We start from the raw sequence: 24,793 nt of genomic DNA, 5'->3' as shown, positions 1-24,793 counted from the left end.
GATATCAGGGCAAGCTTTTCTGAGAGGTGACGTTTGAGCAGAGACTTGAGGAAGAGGAGGGAGAGAGCCATGTGGAGGGTATCTGGGGAAAAATCTCTGGCAAAGGGGACAGCCAGTGCAAATGTCTTGAGGCAGGAGAAGCTTGGAGTGTTTGAGGGGGCCAGCCTGGCTCTAGTGGAGGGAGAAAGAGGGAGTGGGAGATGAGGGAGACAACATCCCAGAGGAGGGAAACAGGGCAGATGTCACGGGGCTGTGGTGGGCCACAGTGAGGACTTTGGTGCTTACTTGGAGTGGGATGGGAAGCATGGGAGGCCTCTGAGGTGGGGAAGGATATGAGCTGCCTTGGAGCATCAGCTGTGTAAGTCTCTGAAGCACATGCGAGATGCTCTATAATGGGGCAGAGGAAGAAATGAGACAGTGACATCAGGGTAGTCAGGGTGAAACTTTGAGGGGACAGGGAATGGGTGGGCTCTTGGCAGGGCTGCAGGCATCAAAATGTGTCTGGGATGTAAATGCATCTATAATTTCCCCACCCAGATGCTCACTCCATGCACCTCTGGCACCATTTCTGAAAGGTGCTATATGATCTATGAGTGTTCTCTATCATTACTGTGATCACTTTCATAAAAGGTCCTGAGCTCCAGTTCTCCCAGAGCAATCCAGCTATGTGGGAGGGGCAGAGGGACCCCAAGTTTCTGGCGAAGAGGTAGAACCCAGGTGACAAGCCTGGAGTAGACTCCAGGTAAGGGGCTCCCTGTGGCGGCAGCCTTCTGCTCAGGAGACGCTGTCCGTGGTGGCCGAGGCACCCAGCCCAGTGAGCCCACCTGCTCCAAGCCGGGTTGGGCTGCTGTGCTGGCAGTGTGATCTAGGGCAGTTAGGATTTGCAGCCCTCTGAATTTCAGCTTCCTTATCTGTAAAGTAGAGCTGATAACAGTGTCTACCTCGTGATTGTGTTATGAGGATTGAGTTATAATGCAAGGGAAGCACTCTACAAGTTAGCTAGTGATATTTGTGTATTAAGATTAGAGTCTTAGGGGTGGCCTGGTGGTGGCTCAGTCAGTTAAGCATCCAACTCTTGGTTTAGGCTCAGGTCATGATCTCAGGGCCATGAGATTGAGCCCCATATTGGGCTCCATACTCAGCACAGAGTCTGCTTGTCCCTATCCCTCTGCTCCTTCTACTGTTTGCATGCTCTCTCTTTCAAATAAATAAAATCTCAAAAAAAAAAAAAGATTAGAATCTTAGAATGCTAAAGTTATGGGATGTTAGAAATGTAAACTTAAGGGTTAGTAGACGGGGGGATTTTAGCACCCTCTTTACCAAATGGTTAAAGTGGACATCACTAATAGTGGGACAGGCAGGTGTCACAGCCTCCTGGTATAATGCACTGAAGAGGACACCACATCACTTGCATGAACTCTGGCCATCACCTGAATCTAATCATGAGGAAACATCTGACAAACCCAAATTGAGGACTGCTGTACTAACTGGCCTATCTTCAAAAGTGTCAGGGTCACAAAAGTCATAGAGAAGCTGAGGTATTGATCCAGAAGAACTCTAAATTTAGAGAATGACAACCAAGTGCAACATTTGGTGCTGGATTGGACCGGAAAAGAGGGAGGGAGCAAAAACACAGCCACAAGGATGTTATGGCGACAACCAGGGAAAATGCAAACAGGGACTGCAGATTGGGTAATAATATTGATTCAGTATTACATTTCTTGAGTGCGGTGATCAGATTGTGACTGTGGTGGGGTGGTGGTGGGGAATGTCATAAATCTTAGCAGATGCACACTCAAGTGTTCATGAGTGAGTGGTCATGCTGTCTGCAACTCGCTCCCATCTCGTGCCACAATTATTAATACTATTATATATTCGAGAGAGTGAGTGAATGCAAGCAGGACAGAACATGAACAATTGGTGAATCTGGGGAAAGGTTACATGAGGGTTCACTAAGCCATCTCTGCAGTTCTGCAGGTGTGAATTTCTTTTTCACAATAAAAGGTTGGGCAGAAAAAGAACATGGGGATTTTAGAAACCAGGTATGATAGAAGTATAGAAGATGGACTCGTGTTTCAACAGTGGATGCACAAAATCTGAGAAGATGAAAATCTTAGCACCATCAAATCAGAGACTGGTTGGGATATGGGTTAGAATACCCAGATATGGGAATCCTGGAAACTTAAAACTTTAGATTCTTAGCATATTAAAATTATAGGGCTTAAATCTCAGAATCTGGGAACAGCCATGATCCTTTGGTGCCTCAGAGATCATATTTAATTTGGAGAAACTAAGGCCCATGGACCACCCTAATCCGTATAGTGGCTGTGGGCAAATCTGAAAATGGGTTATCTTCTTCAAGACACTTTTATTTCCATGAATCAGGACATGGTCACAATAGACATACAAATCCACAATATCCATTATATGAATAGAGCTTTCTTAGATGTGGTGCTCTTACGCAGTGCACAATCTCAATAACTGTATGTGACAGCCCGGATTGCCCACACTGAGGCAGAAACTTTCTCAAGAAACAGGGTCCAGGGCTAATTTGGACTGGAACCCAGGTGTCCTCCCTCCTAGTCCTGGACTTATGCTGCACTGATAAGTGATGCCAGGCCTGTGACTGTCACCTGGGATGGGAGAGCAGGGATAGAAGGAAGGCGTCAACTTTTCCTAGCTCTTTGGTGCCACCACTGAGCAGCATTTACTCCTGCACTTCAGACATCTCACTACTGAGGTCATTTGCAGGTGAGAAAGGCGCCGCTGATGCCTGCAGTGACACCCATACTCACTTCCTTCTGCAAAAGATGGGGGCAGGGCAGACTCGGGGTGTGGGTAGCAGTGGAATGCTGAGCTCTAGTGACAGCAGGCACCAGTATGGTGAATGCCTTTTCTTTAGTCCAAGGAGGCTGGGAGACGGGGAATGGTAGGGATAGGATGGAGAGAGGAGGTCACAGATGGCCAAAGGGATCCCATGCTACAGGATGACAGAACAAAGATCCTGAGCCCCACTCGGGAGAAACAGAGTGGGGGAGGGGGTGGCGGGGCGGGGCCGGGAGAGGAAGAAAAATGAATGGGGATGGGCAGATCAGAGGATCCTAGGCTGACCCAGGTGGACAGAATGATCTACAAATACCCAGGGCAGTAGAAAGATAGGAAGATGTGATAGGCAGAGAGGCAGGGAAGGTGGCCTATTGATAGTCTTTGCTGGGGTACCGGGGTGGAACTAAAGATTTATGAGACCCAGAAATCCAGCCCCAGGAAGAGTTAGAGGCACGAGGGGACTGGCGACTGCATGAGCAGAACCAAAGATCTGTGACCAGTTACGCCTCAGCTTTACTCCAGAAAGAGGATGAAAGGGGGGTATGGCACACCATGTAGCAGGTGGCAGGTGGGACCCGTGAGAAGCTCAGCCTGTCCTCTACTTCAGTTCCTTTGCAGCTCTTACCACTCCCTGACACTCTTCTAGCTTCACTGCTCACTCCCCAGTGGCCCATCCTTCCCACGAGAATCCCAGCTGCATCAGGGCAGGGCCTTGACATGTCTCATTCACTGCTGGTCTTCATTGTCCAGACCCGCTTCTGGCATGTAGTAGACCCACAATAAATGTTGGTGTTATTATAGGCAACAATGACAGTGCATCAGTCAACAAAATACACTATAAAACTATCATTCTTGAGTGTGGCACGGACAGAAGAACTACTAGCAGATAAAAAATTTTGTGGGCCACACAAGGATAGAGAAGTTATCTTGTTTACTTCTGTGTTCTTCTTTTTTTTAGGAGGGGAGAGGCAAGGGGCACAGGGAGAAGGAGAATCTTAAGCCGACTCCATGCCCAGCAGGGAGCCCAATGCGGGGCTTGATCTCATGCCCCCGAGATCATGACCTAAGCCGAAATCAAGAGTCCCACGCTTAACAGACAGAGCCACCCAGGCTCCCCCCACGACTGTTCTGTGTTCTAAAGGTAGGACCTGACATATAGTAGGTGCTCAGTAGGAGCTGCGGAAGGAGGGAAATCACAGGTCCCTTCAAAGAGGGGTGAGGAGAGGGATGGGGGCAGGGAGACACAGGAGGGTAGGAAGGTACAAGGGGAGGTGGGCTTCTTTATGATTCAACCAAAGACCTGGGGATAAGGTGGGCGCTGCCTCTTTCCTCTATACCATTTAATTTTCCCACATAATGCTTACCATCACCTGCTGTTTTTATATATTTAATAGTCCATAACCTTATTGCAGCTTGAGGGCAGGGACCCAAGCTGTCTTGTTATGCATGCCATTCATGCGCTCAATACACATTTTTATTTTAGTTATGCGTGTGTGTGGGTGTGTGGGTAAGGGGTTACCTGTTCTTCCAGGTAACACTACCTATAATGGAGCTCTAATAATTAACACGGGAGCAGTGTCAAGCATGGGGGAGGGGGACAGCACACCATCTGGCCAATACCTAGAAGGCTGTGCGGTACCGTGAGGGCTCTCCACCGTGAATGCACCAGCGAGGGGTGAATGGATGGATGCCTCAGGCCTGCCCACCAGGCAAGGTGAAGGACACGGGCGCTGGAGGCAGCCCTGAGCGCCAGGAGCCCTGAGGCTGCGGCCCCGGGACAGCCCACCCACCTGTACTCGTAGTCGGAGCCGGCCTTGGCGGAGCCGTCCTCGGTGCGGTAGTCCACGTAGAACGTGCTGTTGCCCTCCCCGCCCTGGCAGGTGACGGACAGCAGCACCGAGCCGCAGTTCTCCAAGCAGTGGTAGAGGCTGGGCTCGAAGTAGATGCGGCTGGCGCCGTCGTCCTCGTCCTCGCCGGGGCCCTCGGCCGGGGACGCCCTGCGCGACGCGTCCACCGCGTGTCGCCGCAGCACGTTGCCCGCGCCCGTCATGAGCCGCGTGGCCTGGATGCGGTAGAAGGCGCGGCTCTTCTGCTGGTGCAGCAGCGCGTAGTAGTTGGCGATGCCCACCAGCTGCTCCAGGTCCTTGTCCGGGTGCTTCTGCTTGAGGTCCTTGAGGATCTGGATGACCTCGCGGCGGCTGGCGTCCAGCTCGCGGGCCTCGGCGGGGCCCGGGCCCAGGCCGCCCAGCTCGCCCGGCACCTCGGCGCCCACGAACGTGCCGTCCAGCTCGATGCTCTTGGGGGGGTCGCCCTCGGCGCCGATGATGATGCCGCTGCGCGGGTCGGTGCGGTAGCGCTTGTACACGTACTTGTAGAAGAGCAGCCGCTTATCGGCCATCCAGGCGAACACCACGCACACCGGGAAGAAGACGAGGGTCAGCAGCGCCTCCCACACCTGCGGGCGGCCGCGGGTCAGGACCGCCGCGCCGCCAGGGGGCGCGCTCGCAGCCCGCCGTCCCGCCGCCCTGCGTCTCTCTCGCGGGGCACTGGGTCCCGGGGTCCGCGGGCGCGACCCCCCAACCCCCCCACCGTCTATCCCGTCCTGCATCTCCCCGCATCTCTGTCCCTGCGCTACTTCGCTCCGGGGTCGGCTCGTCTCTGCCTCTCCCCATCTCTCTCTGTCTAGGTCGTTGTCTCTCTCTCCCTGTCTCCGTCCCACCCGGTGTCGGTCGGTTTTTGAACCTTTCTTCTCTCTCTCTGCCTTGTTGCCTCTGTCTCCTTGTCCTCCTTTTAGGTCTTTTGTAGATACTCATCTGTTCCCGTTGTGAGATTCTTCCCTCACAAGAGGTTCCTCTCCCTCTCCCTCTTTCCTGGTCTCCTGATGAATCCACGCATCCATCGGTCCATCCACCCATCCATTCATCTGCCCACGCATCCATCCGTCCACCCATTCATCCCTCCGGCGGCCCATCCATCCGTCCACCCACCCATCCATCTGTCCACCCATCCATCCATCCATATTCACTCATCCATCCACCCACCCATCCACCTTTTATGCCGAGACCCACTCCCAGCTGCCTCAGTGCCAGGAATCCAGACACCCTCAGCTGCCACTAGGCAACAGGTCCCCACCCTGTGGTTTCAGCTCCAGTCAAGGGGCAGAGCCTGTGTCCCTTCCTGCCTCTCTCTCCTTCCATCTTTTTCTCCTTGCTCCATTTCCCCTCTATCCTTCCTCACCTGGGATGCCTCGGCTTGTCCAAACCCTACCCATCAGTCACCCAGGGCCAGTTCTCTACTCATCTCTTCCTAAAGCTCCCTGATTCCCCACCCTTCCCCCCACCAGGGAAGGGTGGGGAAGGTCTTTGCAAGCCTCTCCTTCTTTAGAATCTGTTTGGCCCTTAGGGATAAGACTTTGACTCTAAAAGAGGCACAAGTTTGGCTCCTCTCACGGCCTCATAGCGCAAGTTCCCATGTTTACATGCTGTCTCCCCAGAGAGACAAGGCAATGCTGAGTTCAGATCCTGGTTCTAGAAGAGGGAGGTCTGGCTCAGCCTCTTGTCTGTAAAATTGGGGCATCCCAAGACTGAATGAGACCCTGTACCCCTAAACACTTAGCACTGTCAGTTCCTGACACGCAGAACATACTCAAAATGTGAAATTACCATTACCATTATCATGCTAGTGCTGTACCTAGATTAGTGTTCATTGAGGTCCAGGACACACTCCGCCCCTGGTTACCCTTCTCATTAAAGATAAGAATGGATTACAGATTATTTACAGTCAGATGGCCCCCAGAGGTATCTTTAAAATGGGCCCAGAAGGGAAAATACCTTTTAAGATCCAATCCCTACACTTCGTCACCATGTTTACTGATGGCTCAGAGAGAAGGGTAGGACTTGGAAACAGAGCCTCACAAAGCCACCAGGCAGGCTTGTGAAAAGAAGCCAGGTTTCCTACACAAGCTGTAAAATGAACTCTGGGCTTGTGTTCATTGCACTGACCACTGTGTATATTGCAGGGGATTCTTCCCTAATCAGAAGACAACCTCAAACCCCTAAGATTTGCTTTTGATTCTAGGAGACTCATATCTTCCTTCCAGGGTACCCACTGTGAATGTTCTTGCCCACCGTGGAAGAGAAGTGAGACAGCTTCAGTGGACAGGAACACCCCCAAGATGGGGTGTCACCAATCTAGGGTTTTTCATGGGCTGCCACTATGACTGGGGGCGGGGGGGGGATATTATCCAGCAAGTCATGGGGCAGTCCCACATAATACAGAATTATCCCATGTCTTGCTGACTTCAGAACCTCCTGCTGGACATGCACGTTGGTGAAGAAAACCTGCTTATAATTGGAGTCTGGAACTCAGCTCTGTTATGTGTATATGAAGTATTTTCCTGATGCTTTAATATATGCTGAATATGCTTATTTTTAATCTTGTAGCTACCCACTCCTCTGCTCAACTTTTGCATGGAATGTTTCCTGATCTTTTTCTTTCTCTTAAACCCAAACTTGCTCAATCTAAGTAGGTGCTGGCATCTGGCTTCCCCATTATGACTTTTAAAGTAGCCATGGGATCCCTGGGTGGCGCAGCGGTTTGGCGCCTGCCTTTGGCCCAGGGCGCGATCCTGGAGACCCGGGATCGAATCCCACATCGGGCTCCCGGTGCATAGAGCCTGCTTCTCCCTCTGCCTATGTCTCTGCCTCTCTCTCTCTCTCTCTCTCTCTCTCTCTCTCTGTGACTATCATAAATAAATAAAAATTAAAAAAAAATAAAGTAGCTATGCTAAAGCATTTACATGTGGAAATGCACATCATTCTATTAGAGATTACTTTCTTTTATATCACAGTTCAGGCATTATACTGACTTTCAGAAAGCCAACAGTGCAGGCAAATTCATTAACAGGAGGAGTAGCTCACATTTACTCTGTTCCAGGCCTGCTGTTCTGAGCCCTTCCACGTGTAATTTATTTGATCTTCACACAGCCCCTCAAAAGTCAGTCCTATGACAACGGCCAGGTGACAGGCCCAGAAACTGAGGCACAGGCAAAGTGAGGAACCTGCCCGAGAACAGCCAGGAAGCAGCAGAAGTGGGGTGTACCAGGACATTTACCAGAAAAAGGGAGCATCGGGTATGAAGGGTCAAGAACCAAGGGGCCTGGCCTAACCCCTTCCATGGTTCAGATGTGAAAACTGAGGGCCAGAGAGGGTACAGGCTTTGCCTGAGGTCACACAGCACTTCGGGACAAAATCCAGAGCTAGACCCATCTCACTGTCTCAGTTCACTGTGTTGAGGAGGAAGTGGCACCATCTTGGTCTCATGCCAGTTCCTTCCATTACTTCATGAAAATGTCCCATAATTCTGGCTTTCACATTACTCCTGAAGGGATCCCCCCATGGCTACTTCCCCAGAACTGTGGCACTCTCCACCCTGTTTTCTGAGTCTGAAGGGCTCCTTCTCAGGGGGATATCTCTCTTCTACTCTCATGCCTACCCACCTGTCGCTCATGGTGCCTAAAGTTCTCTTCATATTTTTGCTGTAAATCCTCATCAAAGACCACTTTGCAAACCTAAGTCAGTATACCATCCTTTTTAATAGCGCATGAGAACCACGTGACACATCCTTCTGTACTTTTCACCATAGCAGCCAGGAGACTCAGCATTATAGTCATTAGTCAATTGCAGCAAATGTCTCTTGCCCTCTCTCATCCCTGTCTTCTGGTGCTACCTTAGCTCACCTGTCGTTTCTGGTCCCTTAGCTCCTCCTTAGCTCATCTGCGGTTTCTGGTCCCTCCCTCCCTTCTGCTTTTATATCACCTGCAAAGAATTTTTATACTTCTAACTCCAGCTCCTTCCTGGAAAGAAACTATAGTTGGCAGAATCTGGCAGATATGCACCAAGAGATTATACACATGTGTGAAGGAATTCTGGGTAGCCTCAAATAAATTATGCATGTGTGTGAACAAATTAGGCCAGGCCCATAAATAAATTATGCAAATATGGGCAGCAGTCATGGGATTGTGGGAAATAAATTAGGCACATGTTTTAAGCAGAATGTGGTTAAGACACTGGACGAACGAGAGGCAAATGATTATGTGAACGTGGGTGTAACTTACTGAGTGGTGGGGCTAAATTTTGTCTCGCTGCTGGAATAAATTATGCAAAGTGGCCTTTGCAGTGAACTGGGTTTATACCTACGCTGGATTGGATTGAGTATAAATTATAGTGATGTGGCATAAATTATCCTCCTATCGGAGATCAATTATGAATAATGAATGAATTATGCAAATCACAATCACAGATCTGGCAAATACAGAGGGAGATCATGCAGATGTGGGCCTGCATCTATACAAGCCCGTGGATACATTAAGCCAATCGCACCAAGTTACCCAAATTGATTAGCACTGTCAGAAAACACAAGGCTGGATTATGCAACTGTGGCATGAATTATGGAAAATGGAGGAGGTCTTATTATACAGACAGGAATAAATTATGCAGAAGACAGGGAGTGTAACACGTGAACATACCTGGCAAATACCTGGCTAGACTGTGAACTACGTGCGGTATGCATTACACAGATCACAAGGACTCTGTTAACACATATGGCACCATCGTGAGAGCTAAAAAGGGGCCCCTTCTGGATGGGTATATTGCAAAATGTCACCTCCCTCTGGGCAGAGGAGTCCTTTCCAGGGCCTGTGGAGCCATACAGACATGGCTTGAGCACACTCAATGGACTTGAGCCCCAACTTGCCTTCTCCAGCCCAATGCCCTTGTGCAGTGTGTGACCAGGGCATACCTGACTGCCCTCCCAGATGTGAGCATGCATTTCTGCAAACACATAAATCAAGTCTCCAAGCCCAGGGAGCCACCCCTCTGGATTTTGCAGACATGCATGCACCAAGGAGGTGTCCATGGCTCCTTGCTCACCTGGACCACACCCGGGGAAAAGACGGCAAGGATGAGATAAAGCCAGACGTAGGCGAAGATACTCCAAGAGGCAGTGACAAAGAAGACTCTCAGGTGCTTGATCTTGCGGCTCTCGCCGGCTGGGATGACATAGATGCACACGGCAATGACAACGAACATGTTGAAGGCAGCACTGCCCACGATGGTGCCAGGGCCCAGCTCGCCCGCCTGGAAGTTGTGGCCACAGACCTCGATGACAGACAGCAGGATCTCAGGGGCTGAGGACCCCAGGGCCATGAGTGTGAGGTTGGACACTGTCTCGTTCCAGATGCGGACGGTGCCCACGCTGGTCTCACCATTGGCTTTGGTGATGGTAATCTCCTTCTCCTTTGATGTGATGACCTCGATGGATGCCATGAAGCGGTCAGCGATGATGGACACGCCCAGGAACATGTAAACCATGGCCACGAAGTAGACCACTGCTCTCGCTGCTTTGTCACCCAGCGACGGGTCATCGGGCTCCCACACAGGCAGCAGGACCCCCGGCTGGCAGCGGTTGGAGCCCTGGCAGCCCCCTGTGCTGGTATCACTGTCATTGGTTGGGGGAGGTGGCAGGGAGGGAGTGGGGGTGGCCGCCCCTGAGCATAGGGGCGTCCCCAGGAGGAGTGCAAACCCCACTAAGGCCAAGGGAGCCATGGAGGGTGTCGGGTCCTGTGGAGGAGGAGGAAGTGTGGGTGAGGGGCACGAACCCCTCCCATTCGCACAGGAGCCAAGGCTTGTTGGGTGTCAAGCAGAGGGCTGATGGAGGGGGGATGGAGACAGAGGGAGACACAGACATGGAGAGATGGAGAGACAGAGAGTGCCAGATAGAGACCAAGAGAGAAAGATAAAGACAGAGGAGCGTCACACACTGCCAGTGGGGTGCACATTGGTCTCACCAGTTCGAGGAACTACAGCTGAACGTCCTGTGTCCTAGGACTCAGCCCAGGTACACATGCACTCAGGAGCCACAGGTCGTGTGTCTGCCAAGAGACACATCCGAGAATGTCCGTAGCTGCTTTATTTTTAACAGCTCCTGTCTTGAGACAACCCAGATGCCTCTCGGCAGTAAACGGAGAATGACAGCACAGAGCACTCACACTGTGGAATGCTATATGGCCCTGGAAAGGAATTGGCTGTTGACCCGCCCAGCCGCACAGATGAATCCCACAGACAACAATGAATTGTGGAACAATGAATCCAGGCCCCAAAGAACACAGACTGAACGATTTCGTGGGTGAGGTGAGGGTCCCGAGGCCCTAAATTCATTAGGTCCTTCTAATGGTTTCCAACCTGGCCCTCAGAGGGCTCCTGCCTGGGGTCTGGGATGTGGCAGGATGTCTGTTTGTCTGAGCGGGGCTGGGGAGGGGCTGCTGGAGGGTCTCTCACTCGCATCTTCCCCTGCAATGGTGGCAGGTGTCTCCCTCAAGCACCCATAGGTCTCTGTGAGGTGCCCAGGTCTTCAGCAGCTGTGACAGGAGGCCCCGTGTTGAGCTTTCTGTCCCGTTTGTGGGTTTTGGGGTCTCTGTGGTTTCAATACTCCCCCCCCCCCGGGGGGTGCCTGGGTGGCTCAGTTGGTTAAGCATCTGCCTTTGGCTCAGGTCATGATCCCAGGGTCCTGGGATCAGGCCCCGCATCAGGCTCCTTGCTCTTCTCCCTTTACCTTTGCACCTCCCCCTGCTCATTCTTTCTCTCTCAAATAAATAAAAACTTAAAAAAAAAAAACAAACATAAAACTCCTCTGGCCTCTAATCCTGGGTTTGAGTGGCTATTTCATGTCTTGCCTTGGTTCCCTTTAAAAGCGCTAATCAGCTCAGCTCCTCCCTCTGCTCAGAACCCTCCATGACTCCCAACTCCGCCTTAGAGAACCGCAGCCCTTGCCCTGGCTCATAAGGTCTCACAGGATCTGCCTCCCTCTTTCCCTCTCTGGCTTCATCTCTCTCCCTGTACCCTTTGCTTGCATGGCTCCAGCCATCTCGAGGTTCCTCACATACTAGACAAGTTCTTGCCTCAGGGCCTTTGCACCTGCTGTTCCCCCTCCCTGGGACACTCTTCCCCACATATTCGCCCTCTCTTCTCCAGTTCTCCACTCAGATGTCACCTTCCCTGAGCTCCCCATTCCAAATGACACCACCTCACTTTGGGGAGGGCCAAGGCTCAGAGGTTAAAAACTCGTTCAAGCCCCTAGTACCAACTCTGGTTTCATTTCTCTCTCCAAGAGTGGCCTCAACTCCCAGCTCCTCTGCCCCACTGTTGCGTTGTCTTGGTAACCCAGTAGCCTATTAAAAAAGGGTCTGAGAGAAGAAGGAGGGGTCCTCCGAGCCCGCCTCCACTTCCCTGATCCCGGTCTCCTCCAGCTGCTGGGGGCTTCAGATCTCCAGGTAACTTGCATTTCTGTCTGGAAGTTCTTCTATCAGTCTAACTCACAGCCTGCCCCCAAAACACGCCCACATACTCACGGGCAGGGAGCTGGCTCCTGGGGGAGGGAGGCAGAATGTTGGCAGAACTTCCCTGAGGAGTGTGTGTGTGTGTGTGTGTGTGGGCGGCGAGAGGGGGGATTCTTAAAGGGCCACCACACAATTAGCCCCCTTTGCAAGGCCCCTAATGATACATCTAATTAGCAGCCCCCTAATTAGCAACAACTTAGGCATAATTACAAACCCACCAGGATCCCAAGCAGACTCATGCTCTCTTCTCCCTCCCTTCTCCGTGGCTTTCAGGAGTAACAAGGGCCACCTGGAGTCAAGAATTCATCTCAAGCATCTAGCTCCCTCTGTCATGTGAGGGCCCTGGCCTGGAAAGTGCCCCCTCAAGTCTAACCACCTGTCCCTCCTGCTGCAGTCCCAGAGGGAGATCAGAGTCCGCCAATGGGTGTTCTCATGCCTGCCCCCCTTGCCCAGGGGCTGGGCCAAGCAGCCCTTTTCCTGTAAAACGTGGTTTCCTCTCACTGAGGCCCTTAGGGGAGGTGGGGTCGGAGAAAGTACTAGATAAATATTTGTGAAATAAACGACCAAGAGCTCTGAGCCTTGTCGCTGGGGACAGCTGGGCTTCCTCTGCTAGAGTCGCCTGCATCTGCCTCTCTCCATCCACCAGCAGCCTTGAAACCTAATCTGGGTTTAGAACCCAGGGGCAAAAGGATCAGGTTGAGGCCAGGGTAGGAGTCCGGAGGGCAGCTGGTGGCATCTCTCCATGTCTCCCCACCCTCGCAGGCAGGTGGCCAGCTGGGTCGGTGGTGAGCACCCTGGTTCTGCCTCACACACCCCTCAGGGTCTCAGACACCTGCCTAGAGTGGGACTGCAAGTGTGAGGGGGGGGGCAGTCTGGTGTGCCAGGTGGGACCTCCTCCCTTCTGCATGTCCCTCGCACTGGTGATGGAGGTGGCAGTTTCTGCTTGTGCTCTGGTGCGGGCAGGGGTTGCCTGCCACCCCTTGGAGGGATTTCTAGGCAGGGACACGACGGGCTTCTAAACACACCCACTTACTGCTCCAGGGTGAGCCAGGCTCTCCCAGCACCACTCCATATCCCGCTCTGGGTGGGGAGTGTCACACAGAGTCTCCGTGCTCAGGGCTACGACACATTGATGGGTAAACTGAGGTCTGGAGGGGGAAAGAGCTTGGTCAGGTCAAGCAGCTTCGGAACAGGGGCAAGGGAGGATGGAAACTCAAGGCATGGAACTCCTAACCTGGTGCTCTTCTGAACCCAGCCGGGCCCCACGTGGATATTTGAGGACCTCACCCCATCGCAGCCTGGGCTATTGGCTAGGCTCACACCTCTCCCCTAGTCGCTCACTCCCCACCCACCTTCTTTGGGTCCGCCTTCCCCCCAGGAAAGAAGATGTATTGGCCAGGGACCTCCAGACTCAGAGGGGCCCTCTTGGAGCCCCCAAGGGATGGTGGAGAATTTCTGAGATCCACCCCTACTGAGAGACAGGTCTGAGGCTGGTACAATGAGAGGGATGGAGGTGAGGCTGCGGGAGGGACTGGCCTGACCCGCCCCAGTGCCTAGTGTTGTGCCTGGTGTAGGAAAGGTGCTCAGTAACTGTCAAAAGAAGGGAGGAGTTGAGCAAGCAATGGATGAATGGGCGAACGAGGAACAGAAGTCAGACTGCAGGAAGGACTGGTCCAGTCTCTATGAAGAGGAATGGGGAGGCAAGATGGAAGGACTGGGGCCAGCTCCACCACAAAGGGTATAGGGTAGACTGCAAGAAGGACTGGCCCCAGAATGCCAGACACAAGGCAGGGGAGAAGAGAAGAGCTCTGGCCTCAGGGGAGGGATGGGGCACCAGCGAGGCAGCTGGGAGGATGGGCGGGAGCTTGGAGGAGTTTGGGGGGACTCCGCACCTTCTGAGGCAGCCCACCCTGGGGAGGGGACGATCTTCTCCCTCCAGGTCTCCCCCTTGCCAGGGGCGGGGACCAAGGTGTGTAGGAGGAGAGTTAACCTGCTATTAGGGAAGGGAGAGACCGAGAAACGGAGACCACATACCTACAGATGGTGATGGAGAGGAGGGAGAGGGGCAAGAAGAGACAGGGAGACACCCACAGAGATAGAAGAGATGGGAGAGCAGAGATTGGAGAGAGAGAGATAGAGAGACATACACATATGGTGAAGGAGAAAGAAACCAGGGACTTAGAGACAGAATCCCTGAAAAGACACAGGACAGACCGGGGCACAGAGGGAACCAGGGGGACAGAGGCTGGAGTGAGGGACTGAGAGACAGGGGCACGGGGACAGGGACTCAGAGAGCCAGATAGACTGTGCAGGACAGGACCCTGGAGAGATGTGGAGAGGCAGAAAGACGAGACCCAGACGCAGGAAGGCGGGGGCGGAGGGAGAGAAGGCGAAGGGGGGCTGCCCCAGACGGGCTGGGGTGTTCTCACCCCCTCAGTGACCAGGATGCACCCCCTCCCCGCCGGCAGTGCTCCCAGGAACACAGGAGGGGCTGAGGGTGTCGGCTAGAGGTGGCGCCCCTAATCCACGGAGGGGACCTGGTATCCCCACCCGGGATATGCAGCCCCTCAACCCCCATAAGCGAGCTCGGGGAACAGCGGCTCCTGGCTCTTCAAATGTCCCCTCCACCCGCCTGAGGCAACACCATCCTTCCTCCACGCCCCCCCCAAAACTGGGGGGTCTCTTACCTGCAGCTGCAGTCTGGAGCAGGTCCCCCTAGCACTGGGCTGGCAGTGGTGGGCGACTCCGCCCGACAGAAAGAGAGAGAGAGAGAGAGAGAGAGAGAGAGAGAGAGAGAGAGAAAAGCTGGAGACTGAGAGGGAGAGCCAGGGAGGAGGGGAGGGAGAGGGGATAGAGGGAGGAGAGGAAGAGGGGGGAGGGACACGAGGGAGGGGGAGTCGGGAGAGAGGGAGGAGGAGGGACAGGGGAGAGTGCTGGGAGGGAGGAGGAGGAGCCGGAGACAGAGGGGAGGAGGAGGAGGCGGGGAGAGGGGAGGCTGCCGAGAGGCGGGGGAGGCACCTGGAGAGAGGAGGTTGGGGGGAGCCCGAGCCTCCCCCCAACCCTTCAGGTTCAGCACCACAGGCAAGGGACAGCGGTGGCGGATGCTCCTGTGTGTGTGTGTGTGTGTGTGTGTGTGTGTTGGGGGGGGGCTGGGGGTCATCCAGAGGCATCTTTCCCTCTCCCCAACACACACACTCTCCGATCCATACAAGGGCCAGGGAGGCAAAAACAGCCACAAATAGTTACAGGCTCACAGAACCGGGTGGGGGGGAGGGCAAGAATGTTTAATCAGAGTCAGATCCAAATTCACATGCTGTGCCGACAGACATAACCTCGCAAAGCAAGCCAGAAACAACCACAAAGTCACCCGTTAGTAATAGTAACAACTGTTGCCATTCATATGGCCCTTGCCATTGGCCAGGCAGGGTTATGATTTTTTTTGGAAGTGACTGACATGGGTTGACACAGCTAAGCCCTCCTAATAAGCCTGTGACGTAAATGCTATTAGCCTCATTTTACAGCTGGGGAAACCGAGGCACAGGGGGGCCAAGTATGGCTTCAGGCTCTGCACCATTAACCACTACACTACGTGCTGTCCCAGACTGAGGAGCAAGAGGTCAGGCAGTGAACCACAAAAGGCCAGGTGAGTGGCTGGAGTCCTGAAGATACAAAATCCTGAGCCCTGAAGTGTCCACGCAGGTGCCCATACACGCCCACGAGCACATACTTCACAGACCCACACCATCTAAACTCACCTAAATCCCACGCTGGAGTCCCACTCCCACCTGGGGCCAGGAGGCAATGTAGCTCTCCACCTCAGCAGGCGGGCAGCAGGAGGGAGGAGACCCTGCTTGCATCAACCGTCCGTGCCCACCACCAGGCCAGGCTGGACACCCTTGGGTGGGCTGTCAGGGGGAGGTGATTCAGCTCCAGGCAATTTCCCACGCTTGGGCCCAGGTTCTAGGAGATGACAAGGGAGCCCAGCCCAGCTGTGGGCCGGGGAAATCAGCCCTGTCTCAAACTTCTTGGTCCCTGGATCCCCTGGGTTTTTCAATCAGGTCTAACCTTGGTCCTTTCTAGCACGGCATACCCTGGGTCTTTCCCTCCTGGGTCTTATCTCAGTATGCCCCACTGGGACCTAAACTCAGCTGCTTCCTGGTGGGGTCTAGCCTTGGCCCTTGGCACAAGGTCTAACCACAGTAATTTGTCGGGGGTCCAATCTCGGCATTATTCATGGAGGGAGGTGTCTAGCCTCAATCCCTCTGCTACAATTTGACCACAGCTTCCCATGGCAGTCCTTCCCAACTGTATCCTTTCCTCTGAGGTTTAATTTCTGTGTTTTCTCCACTGGGGTCTATCCTCAGATCCAGAGAGCCCCACTGCGGTCTAGCCTCAGATCCAGGGGGGCCCACAGGTGTCTAGCCTCAGATCCAGAGGGCCTCACTGGGGCCTAGCTTCAGATCCAGGGGGCCCCATTGGGGTCTAGCCTCAGTCCTTTTCTTTGGCTTCTACAATCTCTTCCACATTGGTTTTATTTATTTTTTTCCACGTTGGTTTTAATTCAACTTTTATGCCAGGGCCTCATTTCTAACCTCACTTCTGTCTTCTGAGGTCTACACTACGATCTCACCTTAGTCCTGCTTCTAGGTCTAACCTTGGATTTTCTCTCCCCGTATGCCCCTCCCTCCATTCTTCTGGGTGAATCCAGCACCCAGCACAGAGCCTGGCACATAGCAGGCACACATCAATCACCTCCCAGAACAAAAGAATGAAGGCAACTCGAAGTCGGCTTCCTCTGGACATATAAATAATCGTTGGCTGACCAATTCTCACTGGGGACAGAAGGGGGGAGTCAGGTGTGATCATCCCACTTTCAAATGGGGACACTGAGGCACAGAGACAGGAGTGTGTCAGCCAGGGTTGCACGGCATGGTGGGGCAGAGCCAGAGCAGGAACTCACAGCTCCACTGCCCTGGGGGGCTCTGGGGAGACCATCCCTCCTTCAGGATGCTTCTCCACCAGGAATGGCTAGAGGCGATTTCTCCAGTGAACTGTCCCTGGGTCTGGGGCAGGCAGTGGGTGGGAGCTCAGGAGGCCGAGGTCTCAGCAGGCCCTGGACCTGCCCTGTCCCCAGGCCTCTGGGACTGATGTCTCCTCTGCTCCACTTGATGCCGAAGCCGGGTCAGGACCAGCTCCGAGGCCTGGACCAGGCTGTGCTGTGGGGAACAAGAGGAGGCCAGGAATGAGACAGAGCAGGAGGAGTATAGGCTAGACCATGCGGGATGGTCTGGAGAAGCAGATGGGCCAGGAGCTTGACTGTGGTGGGAGGTCGGAGAGCAGACCAGCATGTGGGTGGGAATGGATGTCTGTGATGGGGTGACGGTTAGACCCAGGAGGATGGTGTTCAGTGTATTTCCAGCGGGAGAAACAAAGCCCAGGCCCAAACATATGGGTGTGAGGTTAGAACTCAGGAGGGACAGAGAAGGACCAAAGCACAAGAGACACACTGCACTGTACAGGAATGAGGCTAAGGTTAGACCATAGTGGGGGAGACAACGGCGAGACCTTGACAACAAAGGATAGGCCGGTAAGACAGGGGAGGAGCCAACCAAAGTACAAAGGAGAGGAATATGGCACCACAGGAGGGACAGAGTGAGACCCTGGTTGGAGGGTCTGAAGCTAATCCTAATAGAAGGGACAGAAGGGATTACAGTGATATGGCTGGATGAATGAAGGAGCAGGGGTGAGGGGATGGTTTGGCCACTATAGGGAAGTCCTCTGTCCCACAGCTGGACTCCAGCCTCTTCCACTGGGATCTAACTTAGGTCCTTTCTATTTAAGGTCTAACCTCAGACCTCTCCACTGGGGTCCAGCCTTTCTCCTTTCTGCTGAGGTCTAACCTAGACCATTCCACTGAGGAATAGATTGCAGGAAAAGACCCAAGCAAAGATTGCAGAGGAGGCAGTACCATTAGCCTCTGAGGAAAAGAACCCAGGCTAGACCACATAGAAAAGCAGATCAAAGGCAAAGAGAAGGCAAACAACACGCCAGAAAACAGGCAGACCACAGCCCAAGAGGTGGCGGTTGGGCCACAGGTAAAAGATCAGAGGTTAGACTATATTAGTTGCGATGGAGGCTTCAGTTTGGACCTTGGATTATTGACACGGTTGATTATTAGACCCTAACAGGGGTTATGGCAGGTAGGCTGCTATGGCAGGGTGGGGGGTGTGAAAATATAGCAGAAGGCCCAAACTATGGACCCCACAGCTCAAGGACCAGACCATAAGTGAAAGTTCAGAGGCTGGGCCAAAGCAGAAAGATTCGAGGTTAGGAGCTAGTGGAAAACCAGAGACTGGATGCCGGAAGGCTGGAGATTAGGGTACAAGGGAGGGTAAGTCCCCTCCTGCCATGGAAGAGGTTAGACCGCAGTGGAAGGACCGAGGTTTAAGTCATGGAGTTGGGGGTGGGGGTGGGGGTGATGTGGGCTAAATTACCACAAGGAGAAAGTCAGACAAAGCACAAGAAATCAAGGACTGAAGTTAGGGAGGCTGAGGGTAGGCAGGGACTGACAGATGCCACGTCAGAATCCCCTCTGCCAGGATGGCACCCTCCCCAACAGCGGCCCCCTCTTCGGGGACTGTCCTTGGCCAACAGAACCACCTCTCGGAAACAGTTCCTCCCTCCTTCAGGAGGGCCTGCAACCAGGGGTCCCCTTGCTGAGGGTGGACTCAGGCTACAGAGCTCCTGTGGGGTCAGTCCCTTGAATCCATCCCCTAGTGTGGCTTCTTCCCATCCCTCTCCGTGTTTCCTGGGAGAATGCGTCTGTGACAAAACGGGTGTGCAAAAATCTCCATCTCAGGCTCTGCTTTGAGGGGAACCCAACCCGAGTTGCCCAGCTACCTGCAGGATGTGCACGCCCTTCAGGGAGACCACGGCGAGCTCCTGCAGCCCGTCCCCGGTCAGGTCCACATGTGCCATGGCCAGCAGCGGGCTGGAGAAGCCCCGCTGCCACAGCAAGCGGAATCCACGCTCGGCCTCAGGCAGCCCAGACTCTGGGCCGAAGTACTTGTAACAGAGCAGCTCCTGCAGGAGGTAAGGGGTGAAGCTCACACAGGGATGTAGGGCAGTGGGAGGGGATAGGTGGTGGTGGCCCCGATCCCTCAGGTCCCACCTGTCCGTAGGTGGCCACCAGGACTTCAGGTCGCCCATCCAAATCTATATCGGTGACCAGGCCACAGAGGACGCTGTCAAACTGGTCACTGCCAGGCAGGAGAAGCTGGTCCTCAAGGCCCCGGCTAAGCAGGTCCCTGTGGGTCCCGAAGGCGGTGGGGAGACTGAGGTCATACCACAGTGTCTGTCACCTTTGGTGACAGACCTGGGCTGGGTGCCCACACAGTAGCTCCCCATCCCAGGTCTGGTCATGCTTTTCCTCCCAATGCCAGGACACCCTGGTTTCCGACCTGGACTTCTTCATCTCCACCAAAGGGAACTCAAATTGCTCGCTCAGACTGTCAACCCGCTATTCCCCAGTAGGGACACCCACTCTGCTCCCTGAAGGCGGGACCATCTCCCTCCCAAACAGAGGCCCACTTTGCTCTTTCTGGTGACATCCCTTGTCTCCAGGCTGGACACCAACACTACCTCTGTAGAGCCAGGGGAGCTTGGTCCCAGCTTGGACATCTCCGCTGCCCTCCAGGTGAGCCACAGCCGGCTTGTACTGGCTCACAAGAGCAGACTGGGACATTTTTAGAAATTCTGCTGGCTGGCTGGCATCATGTGAGTGCTCAAAATCCACCATGGTGGGAGTGGATCAGCGAACACTATGAAATTGGGGCTTTCTCACCCATGGAGCCAGTTGTTAAACATTTGCCAACATGCTCATCCAGGCAGAGGAGACATCGAGGTGCCCATCCCAAAGGCTCAATGTATCTCCTGTAAGTTCTAGACCCGAACATTCACACTGCCCTCCCTGGAGCATGAACACCTTTACCTGCCCAGCCCTGAACAACCGCCCCCAAGGGGACTTCCCGCTGAGGCCCCTCACCGGTACACCACGGCTGGCTCTAACATACTGGCCACGAGCACGCTGTACTCCTCCTGTTGTGGCGGCCGGTCCTTGGTCTCTGGAGAAGGGACATGCAGGGGGCGGGGCGTGAGGGGACAGGCTCCAGGCTCCTCCTCACACCCCCTGCTCCCTGAGAGGAGGAAGACCCCATGAGTGAGGGGAGATGCCAGGAGGAGGAGCAGGTGTGAGGCCAGAATGGGAGGGAGAGAAGTGAAGACCAACCAGACGGCAGAAGGCAGCCTGCAGGGGTCAGGCAAAGGGAAGCACCGAAAAAGGCCAGGGCACAGCAAGAGGAACAGAGCACCGCGTGGGGGTAGAGGTGAGCCCAAGCAGGAGTAGGAGGGCAGCGCAGAGTCTCCGGAGGAAAGCTTGGGGTTAGATCACAGCAAGAGACAGAGTGAAGAGGCCAGTGAGAGGGATCAGAGGAAGTCAGTGTGCAGGCTGATGGTTCCACCACCAGGGGAAAGACTCCAGGGAATGTCTGAGATCAGACCACAGGGGCAAGTCACTGAAGTGAATCTGAGAGCACAGAGGGCAGGGAGGGGCATGGGAGGGATGGCGGGGGTGGTGGTGCAGGGGGCTTGGATACTTTGGGAGAGGGGCATGGATCTGGGTATGGGGAGCTGAGCCTGCAGAGTCGACCCCCCCACCCCCCCTCAGGTCTGGAGCTCACCCTCAGGCGCCGAGAGGCTGAACACAATCACGCGGGAAATGGGGCCGTCCTGCAGGATTGTCCATGTCTGCAGAACCTCTGTGCAGAGGGGGAGGACTCAGGGCCCTGCCCCAGACCCCCGCTCTCAGCTCCCTGTCCCAGGGCCCATTCCGGCCATCACCTTGGCTTCGCTGGTCCACGTGAGCAACTCGGACATAACCACTCTGGCAGCCGAGAGCGGACAGTCGCCGGGATGTGCCGGGGAGGTTGTGGACATCAAGCCAGAGGACACTGGTGGGGGCAGGTGGACAGAGGGGCTGGAGAGTGTCACCAGGTACTGCCCCATATTCTGCCTCCCCTGGAGCATCCATTCTGTTTCTGTAGCCCTGGGACCCCGCCAGGCCTGTTATCTCTGAGGTTACCTCTACTGCCCACTTTCTCTTAGGGCTCGATTGCTATCACCTGATTTCAGAGTCCGTTTTGTGTTTTCTCTGGGATCACCACTGTTGACCAACTTCTCCGGAGTCATATCCATAGCCTGAGTTTGCTCAACTCCCCTCCCCTGCCCAGTTTCTCTGTGGTCATCTCCATCCCAGCTGTCTCTAAGGGCTTTCCCGCCACCTGATTTCTCTGAAGCCACCTGTCCTGGTCCCCTGGGCCTCTTTCAGGGGCTCTTACCTGCTGGTCAGGTTCGTGAGCTCTGGGAAGAGGTTTTCCACGGGCTGTTCTTCAAACTGATGCAGACCCTCATTCTGGGGGAACCAAGACCGACCCCCCCACCTTGGGAGTCAGTGGCCAGCCTCATACCCAGCACCAGCCCATGGCCACCTGAACAGGGCTCTACACCCCCCAAGCCTCCCTCTGCCTCACCTCCTTGTACAGATGAATGGCTGGGTCATTCCCACTCAGGAGAAACACTGTCTCCAGTTGATTCCCGACCTGGACCCTGAAAACAGAGAAATCTAGAACCCCAGTGTGGTAGAGTCCATGTGTAGAACCTTCCAACTTCAGAATAACAGAAACCTTCTGTTTCTAGAGTACTCACCTGCCGGAATCCTCACTCTGGGTGTGGATTCAGGCATGGAACATGGGGCTCCGGTGTTCCATGTTCCAGAACACCAGAACTTATTTAATCTAGAACTCTGGTGTTCCAGAAATTCTGTTTTCCATTTCCTTTTAAATACTAGAATTTCTAGAAATTGCCATCATGGATATATTCACACTCATAAAATGTCAGAACATCCAAATCCCAGGATCCAGAACATCAGCTTCTAGAATTCTCACCTGCTAGACCAGAGGTTGGCAAACTATGACCTACAGACCAAATCCAACTTACCCCCTAATGCTGTAAATAAGGTTTTACTGAAACACAGTTACACCAATTATTTGCACAGTGTCAATGGCTGCCTTCCTGCAACAGTGGCAGACTTGAGTAGTTATAACAGAGATTGTCTAGCCCTTAACAGAAAAACTTGGTCAATTGCTATGCTAGACCATTGGTGTTCCAGAATGGAACGCAGAGGTCTAGAGTGGAATTTTCATACTTTGGGATTCTAGAACCTCACATTCTAGATGATCTATATTCTATCTCCTTGAAATATGAGAGTTTGAAATAGGAAAATGACTTTATCACTACAGAATCTCCAGAACTTTTAAATCTTGGAATCTCAGAGCTTACAACTCTAGAAAACTTAGCATCTCTGGATTCTGCTATATCAAAACCTAGAACATCAGTACCTGAGAGTTCTAGATGTCTAAAACACAGGTGCTCAATAAGCTCTGATTATCTAGTTCAGGGCCGAGGCTGGTCCATAGCCACTTTAAAAGCACAATGTTCTAAAAAACAAAACTAGAGTCTGACCGTCTACAGGTAGGTTTGCTGCCTTGTTTGCTAAAGCCTCCCCACATCACACGTGCATGACCACACATGAGCACACTTTGTTGTATTACACCTGTGGCTTACATACTCTGCATGGCACAGCTGGAAAGGAGTGAACTGGAGCTCCAGGTTCAGGCAGCTCTCTGTAAGGGGAGCACACACAGATGGGCACAGGGGACCTGACAGGTGCCCCCTCCCATCATCCCCCTCCTTTCTTCCCCCGAGGCCACACTTACGGGCAATGGAGTCAAGGTTGTACTCAGAGCCAGGCTCGTAGTCGCAGTAAATGTTAAGGAAGGGGCTGCCCTTGTCCCCTGAATCCTGAGGTAGGAAACTGGCCTCAGAGGAGAGTAGGGGTAGCCGGAGGGATTGGGGTCAGAAGCAGTGGGATCCTCTGTTCGTGTAAGGAGGAGGGCACGGGTAGATGGAGGGGGCCTGGGTACCTTGATGAACGTGATCCCCACAACCAGGCCCCGCTTTGGGGGTGACTTGTTGAAGGTGTCGATGGAGACAATCTCTGCATCCACTGGGAGGGGACAGTTGAAGGTTCGGGTCAGGAAGATTCCTGACCCCCATATCCTCACTCATGGTGATCCCTGACCTCTGGGATTCACTCATCTCTGACCACAGCAATTACCATCATTTCTGGGTCCATGTGAGTCCTGATCATCATAACCATGGCATGAGGAATCCTAACCTTTGGGTCTGACCTAGCCACTGACATCAATATGTCCTGATCATCAGCCCTGATCCCTTTCAATCACCCCATCCCATCCTCCCATCACGGTGACCCAGCTCAGAGCCTCAGAAGCCTTCTCAACACCACACACCCGGCCCCTCAACCCCACGGCGCCACGCACCGGGAATGTAGTTGAATTGCAGCTCCTTGGCCACAGGCCGGATTTTCTGTCGGAGGTCTTGGTAGCGGAAGCCCAGCACCTTGCCTTTAAGGGTGGCGGCCAGCAGCTCTCCGCGCCCGCCCGCGCCGCCCGCCAGCCCGTACACATTGCTCTGCGACGAGAAGCGCGTGAAGCTATCCTCCCGCAGCGGACAAGGCCCCGCGGCCACGGCCGCCTCCCCCATTACGCCCCTCAACCACTCACCCCACCGGTGGCGCCCGCCCTGCCCCACCCCACCCACCGCTCCCGAAGCGACCTGGACCGCCGGTGCCCGCCCGTCGCGCACACCGATGACGTCAAGAAGCTGCCGTCGCTGCCCTTTACCAAGATGGCCACCCGCCGGGCTGCCCGGGCTTCCCCTAGGACTGCCCCATCGCGCCTGCGCGCTCCTACCGGCTTTTACACGCCCAGAGAAGGGGCTCCCACAGGCTCCCTGAACATGGGAGGGGGTGGCCGTCTCTGTGGGCAGTATGGAAGATAGAATATTAATCATAAAACGCAGTATAGCCCTTACGTGCCAGGAACTGTTCTAAGCGCTTTCCATTTATCGATTTATTTCAAACTCACAAGCAGGCTCAAGTAGGAACTATTGATGAAGGAATCGAAGCGCGGGAGGTAATTTGTCTACAATCACACAGCCAGTAAGCAGCACACGGGAATCCAAACAAGATCGTTCTATCTCATGTTACCTTTAAAATGGTGAAATGCGTTCCTACCCAAGGAAAAAGGATCTGGCTGGCTGTCCTGGCAAATAACCACCTCCTTCACTGAATACCTACTTTGTGCCAGTCGTGTCAGCCTGATTATCTCTGAATCCTGACACCGGCCCCTCCCCCCCAGCTGTTGTTACTCTGCATTATTCATTTACTCAGCATTTATTGAGCACTTCCTGTGTGCCAGGTGGTCCTTTACCCATCAATCTAAATGAGCCCTTCCAACCCCAATTTATAGAGAATGAAACTGTGGCTCTGAGATTACTAGGAAGTGGTGGAGACTGGATGTTAACTCGGCGTTTCTAACTCTGGGGTCTTCATAAACATGTGGGTTTTTTTTTTTTTTTTGGGGGGGGGGGCTAGAA

At 53.8% G+C, this 24,793-nt stretch overlaps 2 protein-coding genes across 8 annotated transcripts in view; both read right to left on the bottom strand.

Annotated features, from left to right (window-relative positions):
• The window catches only part of SLC8A2 (solute carrier family 8 member A2), a 30,349-nt gene extending 15,278 nt beyond the window's left edge, over nucleotides 1-15,071 (bottom strand). The window contains exons 1-5 of one of the 6 annotated variants that reach the window (XM_038528435.1): nucleotides 14,908-15,070; nucleotides 13,254-13,368; nucleotides 10,673-10,894; nucleotides 9,756-10,445; nucleotides 4,617-5,281 (exon numbers count right to left, since the gene is read on the bottom strand). In XM_038528435.1, the coding sequence (XP_038384363.1) occupies nucleotides 4,617-5,281; nucleotides 9,756-10,430 (1,340 nt within the window). In that variant the 5' untranslated portion in view covers nucleotides 10,431-10,445; nucleotides 10,673-10,894; nucleotides 13,254-13,368; nucleotides 14,908-15,070. Of the gene's footprint in view, nucleotides 1-4,616; nucleotides 5,282-9,755; nucleotides 10,446-10,672; nucleotides 10,895-13,253; nucleotides 13,369-14,907 lie in introns of all 6 variants that reach the window. The other 5 variants (XM_038528439.1, XM_038528434.1, XM_038528436.1 and 2 more) reach the window with 5 other exon arrangements.
• Nucleotides 15,072-15,483: 412 nt separating this feature from the next.
• On the bottom strand, nucleotides 15,484-24,223 carry KPTN (kaptin, actin binding protein). Of its 2 annotated transcripts, XM_038528430.1 has the most exons (13): nucleotides 23,957-24,223; nucleotides 23,677-23,827; nucleotides 23,260-23,342; nucleotides 23,053-23,137; nucleotides 22,905-22,959; nucleotides 21,808-21,883; nucleotides 21,616-21,689; nucleotides 21,119-21,228; nucleotides 20,959-21,036; nucleotides 20,265-20,343; nucleotides 19,392-19,527; nucleotides 19,121-19,303; nucleotides 15,484-17,436 (listed from the first exon to the last, which is right to left on the bottom strand). In XM_038528430.1, exons 1-13 carry the CDS (start codon nucleotides 24,206-24,208, stop codon nucleotides 17,308-17,310), a joined length of 1,491 nt encoding a protein of 496 aa, XP_038384358.1. In that variant the 5' UTR covers nucleotides 24,209-24,223; the 3' UTR covers nucleotides 15,484-17,307. The 2 variants fall into 2 exon arrangements, with proteins under 2 accessions (XP_038384358.1, XP_038384359.1); XM_038528431.1 differs by lacking the exon at nucleotides 23,957-24,223 and having other exon boundaries at nucleotides 23,677-23,945.
• Nucleotides 24,224-24,793: the final 570 nt, after the last annotated feature.

Source organism: Canis lupus, chromosome 1 (assembly GCF_011100685.1).
Source record: "Canis lupus familiaris isolate Mischka breed German Shepherd chromosome 1, alternate assembly UU_Cfam_GSD_1.0, whole genome shotgun sequence".
Lineage (NCBI taxonomy): Eukaryota > Metazoa > Chordata > Mammalia > Carnivora > Canidae > Canis > Canis lupus.
Note: the sequence above shows the minus strand (reverse complement) of the source record. Positions and strands in the feature narration are given on the sequence as shown.

What these genes read in the sequence shown, in the direction of transcription:
- KPTN (XM_038528430.1), bottom strand. Translation starts at nt 24,208, where the DNA reads ATGATTAATATTCTATCTTCCATACTGCCCACAGAGACGGCCACCCCC. An exon ending in GCAATTCAACTACATTCCCG is followed by an intron (nt 23,343 to 23,676) that starts GTGCGTGGCGCC and finishes GTCCCCTCCCAG; the next exon opens with TGGATGCAGAGATTGTCTCC. An exon ending in CAACCTTGACTCCATTGCCC is followed by an intron (nt 22,960 to 23,052) that starts GTAAGTGTGGCC and finishes CTCCCCTTACAG; the next exon opens with AGAGCTGCCTGAACCTGGAG.